A 9,429-nucleotide genomic window follows, 5' to 3' on the forward strand; every position below is an offset into this window, starting at 1 on the left:
TGTGGCTCACATACATACATGCACACAAAACACTCAGGACCATAAAATGTGTGTGTGTGGTGCCCCTGGGCATAATGGTGCATACGCCCAGCAATCCAGAGGCAGGCAGACCTCTATGAGTTGAACCCTGGTCTACACAATGGGACTCTGTCTCAATAAAAGAAAAGAAAACAAAACACAACGGGCTCACAAGGAGAGGAGCAGATGCAGGAGTAGAAGCATCTGCTTTGTTTGTTGCCCACACTGAAAAACTAAACCTTTGAGATGGCTGAAAACCACAAACTGTCCATTAACTTCATGCACTCCTTCCTCTCTTTAGGCTGCTTCAAACAAGGAAGACTGCCAACAAAGCCAAGTAACAGAGCACAGCTGTGAGGGGAAATACCTCCTGCTGTTTTATTTTAACATTTCTTGATGTTAAGAACCCCCAACAAGACTGAAACGGTGATGAGACACCTTTAATCCCACCACTCGGGAGGCAGAGGCAGGCAGATTTCTGAGTTCGAGGCCAGCCTGGTCTACAGAGTGAGTTCCAGGACAGCCAGGGCTAAACAGAGAAACCCTGTCTCAAAAAACAAACAAACAAACAAACAAACAACCCATAGCACACTGCAGTGGCCTAGCACTTAGGAGGTGAAGGCAGGAGGACTAAATTTGAAGATGAACTGGACACATACTGAGATCACATCTCAAAAAGATAGAGTGGAAGGAAGAGGAGAGACTAGAAATTTTTCTACTAAAATATCATGGTTTCTAAATGGTAGGATTAAAACTTTCTTTTTAAAGGAATAAAATAAACTGATTGTGAAGTGAAGGAAATAGAGTCTAGTGAAGGGCCACATTTAACTTTAAAGGAAACCCAGAAACAGTGCGTGTCCACATGGGTGACCTGCATGAGTGTCCATGAAAGGGAGGAGAGCAGACTGCACACAACAGCGGCATCTCTGGAAGGGCAAAGGGGTCCGTCTTCCCCATTCACAGAGACTCAGTGTGATGACCATAACTTACTTATTTACTGTGCACTGCTAAGGACTGAACAGAAGGCCCCACACATGCGAGGCAAGCACTCTAACAAAGACATTCCTAATCACAAACTGCTTATTAATACCAAAAAAGAAGTCACAAAGATGTTCCCAAGCCACCCCCACGAGTGGTGAACTAGGAAGAGTTTTCCAGTGCAGAGCAGTCACTCACAGGAAGGTACTGGACCACAGTTCCATTCTGCTTTCCTACTGCCAGCTGCTTTCCTTTGGGGCTCCAGCATACTGGGAAGAAAATGCTGCCAATTAAAAAAAACCAAAAAAAAAAGAAAGCGAGCCAAGATCTAGACAGCTACATCACCACCACCACCACCATGGAAGGCCAGGAGACCATCCCCAGGCAGAGCAGAGAGAGTACAACCATCTTAGCAAGACAAGCAAATTAGGACTTCACCCCAGGCCATTAACTGAGAGCCAAGAATGCTTTTCCAGCAGAATTTTGCAAAACAAGGAGAGTGGAGGCCTTTAAAGGGTCAAGGAATCACCGTGTTGTTCCCATTTGTTGCTCCTAGTGCATTACATGGGGTACAAATGGCTTTCAGATGGCCACTCTTTTAGACTTAGAAACAATTATTCTCAAAAATCCAGTTTTAAATGAGCTGTGCCAAAATATTTTTTATCTCAATAGCCCCAACACATTCAAACAAACTCATGAATGCTGTTGGGCTTCAAGACCACTAACTACAGATATAAAGAATATTCTCAATTTCTACCCACTCCCCTTCCCCAGCAGTCCACACAAAATTAAAAGCCTTCCACTTTACTTGCAAAAATAAATTTTTAATAGCCTGCCATGCCCGTACTTTATGGGTGGGAAGCCTTTATTACCCACCACATGTGACTCCTGTGGAAGGAGGAAGTGTGGCGCACACTTTCACCACATCTGTAACTTGCAAGACAGAAATACTGCCATCAGCCAGACAAACTGCCACCATGGAAGGGACAGTGGGGTTCCACTTCATATCATTCACCATTCCACTGGCATCGTTTGAAACCTTGTGATAGGTAAATGGACGTTTCAGTGGTTTAGCCTGTTAAAATAAGAGAAAAATGCAAAATAAATTAATAAATTAATAAACACAAAGGCATTTAGGATTCAGAGGAAATGACTGAATATGCATTCTTTCTTAAATCCAGCTCTGTATTTCTTCATAACCAAGACTCCATACCAATCTATTTGTTACAAACAATTCAATGAAACTTAGAAATGGCTGTTAAGTATTCCACCACAGGGGGACTGCTGGCAGGGATATGCAAATAAAAGAGTCAATAAATAGCTGAGAGAACACTAAATTCTTGGATCTGATTTATTTATTTATTTGACTTTTCAAGACAGGGTTTCTCTGTGTAGCCCTGGCTGTCCTGGAACTCACTCTGTAAACCAGGCTGGCCTCAAACTCAGAAATCCGCCTGCCTCTGCCTCCCAAGTGCTGGGATTAAAGGAATGCACCACCAATGCCCAGCTTAGATCTGCTTCTTAATAACCTGAGCTAGGCTTTTTGATTTCTTTCTTTGGTTTTTAGTGGGGTGAATTTTATTCCGTTTTTGGAAACAAGTTCTGGCTTACATAGCCTGGCCTGGCTTCAAGCTCACTCTTTTTCTGCTTCAGTCTAGGGACTACTGGCGTGAGCCAGCATGCTTGGCCAGTGTCAACCTCTTTGAAATCTGCCTTTTCATCTGTAATATGAAGACAACTGTCTCTACTATAGGAAGGATAGGAAGCATGGAGAAAAACAAGCCATACAAATAGCTAATCCCAGCCGGGTGTGGTGGCGCACGCCTTTAATCCCAGCACTTGGGAGGCAGAGGCAGACAGATTTCTGAGGTCAGCCTGGTCTACAGAGTGAGTTCCAGAACAGCCAGAGCGTCACAGAGAAACCCTATCTTGGGGGTGTGTGTGTGGGGGGGGGGGGAGCAGCTAATCCCAAGCAGCTAGCCAGTGTTCTTTCTATACTGCTTCTCAATAGCCTGCCTGGATCAAAGAATCCAACATCAGGAGAGCCTCAATCAAGCAAGCAGATCCTTGACCCTCTCCGTTAGCAAATCTCTAAGAAGTCTCGTCACTCAATAGCCTTGTGTGTAAATGAGAAATGTTAACTTGGTACAGGAAGGATTATAATTTACTAAAACAGCTCATGAGTCTGTATTTAAGGAGTATTTTTGTAACCTCTATTTTAATCCAGAAAGACGTCACATGTTAACCTGAGATATATCTTTTAGGGCCAAAGTTAGCTCCAATTCCCCAAACTCCAAAAGACAGTCTTATATATCCAGAACTGAGGTCAGACTGGACTATAGGAGTTCTCAACCTTCCTTGAGAACCTGTAAACTAGTTCCAATCTCCCAGGAGTCCTAGCCCTTACCTCTAAAGGGACACAGTCTATCAGCGTGACATGGAGCACTCAGGCTCCTTCAGTACCACACACTTCAGAGTCCATACTTTTTCCCCTACAGCTCATGAGTGTCCCTCCTCCAGCTACTCACTCTCCTCATAGCCTGCCTCACTGTGTTGTTTCTATTCTCCATCTCCCCTTGTCCCCAGAGCCCTGGCCATATTCACTCTACTGGCCATGTTCAGTCTACTTCTTTCTCTCTCTGCTCTGGACTCTTCCAAGTTCCTCTAGTGTTTGCTTTCTTATAGCTACAATGAACACCCCCTTACCAGACCATGGAGCAACCATGTCACCCTTTATACAGCTTCCAAGTTAGAACGTCTACGAGCAAGTCTCTGCTTCCATATAGTAGCTTACCTGATTTGAAAATGTGCGAACATCAAAAAAAGCTATAATGGAGCCATATTCACTAGACATCATGCAGGCAGAGAGTGTAAGGCTATCACAGCTCAGTGCTAGATGATGTACTGGGAATTTCATTGGAACATTCAAGCCTTGGATTGTGTCAACTATAAAAACACAAAGCAGAAAAATACAGCATGTAACAGGCACACAGTCATAATCCTTTAATCAAGTCAATACACACATTTTCACCTATATAAAAATACACCTGTTGGGTGTAGATAAAAGAGCTAGTCTTAAGGACTGACATTCTACATTCAAGACTCCATTTTACCTACTGGGTGAACAAAGTTCAAGTTCCTAGGTCCTGGGGAACAGAGGACTCTCTACAAGCTCACCAACTCCCTCTCTAAGCAACAATAGTTCCCCAAAAGTAATGCTGTTCCTAACAGAAAGAACAGATGAATTTGATTGGTTGAGCAAAAACACTTACACCCAATGTCAGCTGACAACAATAAAACACTTGGGAGAGTCCCTAATCCCAGAGTCCTGACTGGTGAAAACTGTAACTATAACTTGTCCCAGATGCTTACAGTTTTTATGCTTATAAACCCTGCTGATTCAGTCCCCTATCAGAGCTGCCAGAAGGAACAAGAGTCCTGGAGTCCTTGTCTGGCAGTCTTGATCATCAGCAACTCTGCTTATGTGTATTAACATAGAAGATTTTGCTGTCTCACCAGCCCACTGGTACACTCTCCCCACTTCCTCCTAATGCACGATGGATACAGAGTAACAATACCTTGGATACCTAGTTACAGGAACTAAGCTTAACTCTCCTGTACATAGGTAATGCTGCTTTAAATATCCCAAGACCCTTGCTATGGCCCTTGCTGAAAACACTTCTGCTCAATGCTGCAGACACACATTGCTGCAGACACACATTTCCGTCTGCAGGGTGATACAGCCATGCCTTCTTCTGGATGGCTTCTCAGAGCCCACGTTCTACTGAGCACAACAGTAAGGTCTTCTTCCCTCTCATCTTAGAGAAGTGGCTCACAGAAACAATAGCAGAGAGCTGAAAAGAAAACTCAGAAAGGCCTTTGGCACACTAAGTGGAAGCTCCCTGCAAGGCCAAAAGAAATCACAATTTTGACATCAGAATCGTGTCTTAGTAAGGAAATACACTGACTAGTATGCCACTGCAGCCCTGGCTCTGCTGCACACTATAAATCAAAGAACGCGCTTACCAATTTTATTGGGATCATCTCCAGGTTTATTTTGGATAAGAAGGCTTTTAGTAGGGAAAACATTCAAGCCATTGGTGCCAGCGGCGAAGAGCATACCAAACTTATTGGATATGGTTAGCACGCTCGAGCGCTCCTTGGGCAGCTCTTCAGGAGAGTCAAAGATCCTCACTTTCTTCAGCGCTCTAAACTGAAAGTCCTGTTGTAGAATAGGAAACAAGATCAAGGAAGAAATTAAATCATGTCTATTATCATAGTCCATAAATGCAATTTCAGGATAACAAAAATATACTTATTACCTTGAGGCCACCAATTTTGTTTTTAGACTCTGTATTTGGTGGTACATGGCATAATACTCAGTAACATTTGCTGAATGAAATAAATAGAGAGGGCTGGAGAGAGGGAGCAATGGTTAAGAACACTGGCTGCTCTTTCAGGGGACCTGGGGTCAATTCCCAGAACCCACATGGCAGCTCACAACTGTCTGTAACTCCAGTTCCTGGGGATCTAATACCCTCAAAAAGTGTTAATCTGTAATCACTTTGTTAAGCTCTATCTGTATCCTCCACCCCACCTCCTAACTCTCCAGCTAGGGATTTTAGTGAAAAGAATATGACAGCTACAAGAGAAAATGTATTTCTAAGAACCTTATGAAATGCTTCATAAAGGGTGTCTAGCACACCCACACATACTAATTTTCTTGCAGTCCATGCTTAATGCATATTTACTGAAAGATAAACTGAAATACTCTTAATAATGTATTTATTTTTATTTTATGAGCACTGGTGTTCTGCCTGCATGTGTCTGTGTGAGAATGTCAGATCCCCTGGAATTAGAGCTACAGACAAATGTGTGCTGCCCTGTAGGTGTTGGGAATTGGACTCAGGAGCTCTGGAAGAGCAGGGCTCTTAATCCCAGTTGAATACGGTGGGTAAAAGTTCACACAACTTTCCCCATGAGGCCACACTGGCCATTCATAAAGGAACAAGTCGTCTATCTTTTTTGATATTATCATCCTAATAGTCATGACTGTACCACTGCGGCTTGGTGGCTTTTTTTTGTGGTGGGCCAGTGTGATGAAGCAACACAAAAGAAACAAAACAAAACAAACACAACAGACAAACCCAAAACCCAAACCTCTCCTTTCGGCTTTTGGCAGGAATTAAAATACTGCTATTAGCCCTGCGGTTCTAAGTTCTCTACCTGAACATACCTGAGGAACATGAAGCTTGCCCATTACGGGGCTCAGCACATGTGGTGACTCAAGGAAGAGCCACTGTTTCTAAGCATGATATGGAGCACTCGCCCCTATGTGCATTTTAGCGACTCACCGGTCACACAAATGGCTAACACCTTCCTGCAATTCACTCATTTCCAACTGTCTACGGTCCCCTGCCTTTCCATTCTGTCAGAGTATATAAGTCAACTATTAACACAGTATCCAGAAGTTGTAGCATGGGGGATCACTTAGGATTTGCTTGCTTTTCCTTTAGTCTCACGAGTTCAAGCTGATTTCCAGTGCCAAACTTGACTACTAACTAGGGGCTTTGAAGGCAGATAGTGTTTCTTGGCTCCACTTTAGGTAGTTTGGACCACCCTCAAGTATAGAGAGAGCTAATAAGAACTGAGCGTCTAAGCCAACTGTGGTAAGGCACACTAATAATCCCACCACTTGGGAGGTGGAGGCAGAGACAAGAGCCCAAGACCAGAAGCCACCTTGAGCTACAAGAGACCATGCCTAAAACGTGAGTGATGTAAGGCTTTTGCCACGTGACTTTGGATCATTTGCTTTCAAGGCTTCAATGCGCTCCTCTTTCTAAGCTGGTCGTAAGAGATGCAGCGACGGTGGCGACAGTAAGTCTCACTCAATAAACAAGAATCGCTGTCACCCGTAAGGCGACCAGCCCATCAGAGTACCTGGGGTAACTCAGAAGGCGTGGACAAACCCACGCAAGGACAGGTACCTGCACTTGCAGGGAACTCAGGCCCGCGACACGCAGAGCTGCGGACGCTCTGTGGGGCGAGCGATCGCGACCCTGCGAACTGCAGGAGCAGCCGGCAGAGGCGGGGCTCCAAGGCAACTCCAGGACTACGCAGGCGGGGAGGCCCCGGCCAGGCTCTAACCTTCATCTCCCGCTCAGGGATCATGGCATCCATCTCGTCTCCCATCGTGCCGCCTTCAGGGTGTCCAAGTAGCTGCTGCTGCCGCTGCCGCTGCCACCCGCGGCCTTTCAAACACAGCTCAGGCCGCTCAGGCCTCAACTTCCTTCCCTCAGCGCCCGCGGCGCGTGGTAGATGCGCGTTTCCGGCGCGCGTGGCTGACGTCACCCAGGCCGGTTTTTAGTGTGCTCCTAGGCAGTCGAGGGCTGCTCGGAAGTCGCGCGCTTGCCAATCCACAAGGCCCCATTGGCCGGTTCCGGGCAGTGGGTGTGGCCATAAGGCGCGGGCCGGAGTCCGCCTTCCTTTGGATGCTGCGTGCGCAGCCTCGCTGTTTAATTTTCTTCCTTAGAGAGACACACGTTCTGCCATCCCGAAACTCTAGATGCTTCCGGGTAGCACTAACCTGCAGGGCTTTATAGAAGCTTGGAACTTAGAGAAGTTAGGAACTTTGAAACTGTTTGCTGGAAAGAGCAGACAGAGAGGTTCGGTTAGCGGGTGGACTGCACTGTGTGCCGGTGCAGAACCCTTTTAAAAACGGAGAGGAAAAGGGACAAAAGATCGGTTTTGTTTACTGCTTTCAAGGCAATCGTTTCAGATCATAAGCCATATCCACTTCACATCGCAAATGGTGCGCGGCTATCATCTCAGCTTTTGGGGATTAGAGGGTCAGGAATTCAAGGTCTTCCTAGACTACATAGCAATCTCTAGATATCCTGAGTTACATGGGAGCCTGTCTGGAAAAAAATGTGTAAGAGAATTCCACACAAAGCAGTTAAATTATCCAATAGCTTTCAGCCAGGAAGGGTTAAGATTCAGATCTGCGTATACTGACTGATGTTGAAGACATTTCTGGAGAAGAATTATAAAAGTAGAGGTTCCTAACTTGGAGCTGGTGGGTCAGCTCCAGAGGACACATTCTGTCAGATGCAGTCTCTCAACAAGTTGCATGGGTGCAAGCCTCTATTCATTGTAAAATGATAACAGTAGACCTGGGTCTTGGGCTTAATCAGATGAAGTCAACTGTCTGTCTGGGACATGGGAGACCCAGGACACACTCATTTACTTGGTACCTATTGTCAACTAGCTCTTCTGAATTTACTGAGCCCAGAGCTGTCCCCAAGAAACACAAAGACACTGATAAATTGCTCTAGTTTATTTCAGTCTGCAGGAGACCACATCCCATCCATACATACACACATGCACACAATAATGGCATTCACCCGAATCTACCTTACAAACATCTTTTGAGTCACAGGGCAAAGCCATACTTGGCAATCCCCAAACTGCTGGTTACACCAGTTACATTTGGTCTTTTTCAGAAATAAGACAGCCGATGTCCCAAGAAAGCTAAGCCCTTAACTAGAGAGGTTAAAAACCCTGGAACCAACAGACACAACTTCAAATATATGCCAACTCCTCCATTAAAGGGTTATTCTTAAGTCTTCCCATAGATTGATCTTCCGACCACTGCCTCTTTCGGTGCTCTGCAGAGGTCAGAGGCGCACTCCTTTATGGAGGTGGCATGTAAGCTCATGAGTTGTGGGCCCACTGAGCCGGCTGATTCTTCCTTCCTCTGTCACATAGAATAGGGACCCAATGCAGTCCGAGGTCCCAGCCTGCTCAGAGAAGGAAGGCAGGAGGAAATGGGGACAGAGATGCTAATCTTAAAAGAAAAAAAAAAAGTCAAAGGATGGGGTGAGGGTAGACAGGATTTTATATTTATAGGGAGGAATGCTGGGGTTTAAACTTCAACTAGACTGTGCATTTGAAGCAGCTCCTAGGGCTGAAAATCAGCCAGTTGTAGCGAAATGATCTCTCCCCTGCACTGAACTGGTTGAGACCAGAGGATGAACTGGAGCTAACCATTCCATGCCCTGTTTGCTTCACTCTCTCTCTCACTGCTGTGGGAACAGCACCCTGGGTACTGGACTGTGGCACAAGAGCCACAGGAAAACCACATTAGCTCAACGCTTCCCTGTCTTTTCCACTTAAGGTTTTACAGAGGCCCCTCTGACACTTGCCAAATTATGAGCCCAGCTGGAATCCCTGGGATTACATGGTACTCACCTCTTGCACTGCCCCTCCCCGCCCCCCCATATCATACTGTCGTTGGCTGGGAGTGATTCCCCAGCAGACATAAATTTCATGCATCAGTCCATTTCACTGAACTCGTGTCATTGAGCAGGTGCTTGATAAATATGTTTGATGAGTGACTGTCTTGTCCCGAGTGCCCAGAGTAAATGGTTCCAG

General features: G+C 45.5%; 1 protein-coding gene across 2 annotated transcripts in view; it reads right to left on the minus strand.

Moving 5' to 3' along the window:
• Nup214 (nucleoporin 214) overlaps nucleotides 1-7,319 on the minus strand; it is an 81,382-nt gene extending 74,063 nt beyond the window's left edge. For both annotated transcript variants that reach the window (XM_021185404.3, XM_021185394.3), the window contains exons 1-5: nucleotides 7,144-7,319; nucleotides 5,023-5,218; nucleotides 3,791-3,942; nucleotides 1,873-2,071; nucleotides 1,195-1,265 (exon numbers count right to left, since the gene is read on the minus strand). In XM_021185404.3, the coding sequence (XP_021041063.1) occupies nucleotides 1,195-1,265; nucleotides 1,873-2,071; nucleotides 3,791-3,942; nucleotides 5,023-5,218; nucleotides 7,144-7,188 (663 nt within the window). In that variant the 5' untranslated portion in view covers nucleotides 7,189-7,319. The remainder of the gene's footprint in view (nucleotides 1-1,194; nucleotides 1,266-1,872; nucleotides 2,072-3,790; nucleotides 3,943-5,022; nucleotides 5,219-7,143) is intronic.
• Between the last annotated feature and the right edge of the window lie 2,110 nt (nucleotides 7,320-9,429).

The sequence above is a fragment of the Mus caroli genome, unplaced genomic scaffold (assembly GCF_978045245.1).
Source record: "Mus caroli unplaced genomic scaffold, Mus_caroli_1 scaffold_2, whole genome shotgun sequence".
NCBI classification, from domain to species: domain Eukaryota; kingdom Metazoa; phylum Chordata; class Mammalia; order Rodentia; family Muridae; genus Mus; species Mus caroli.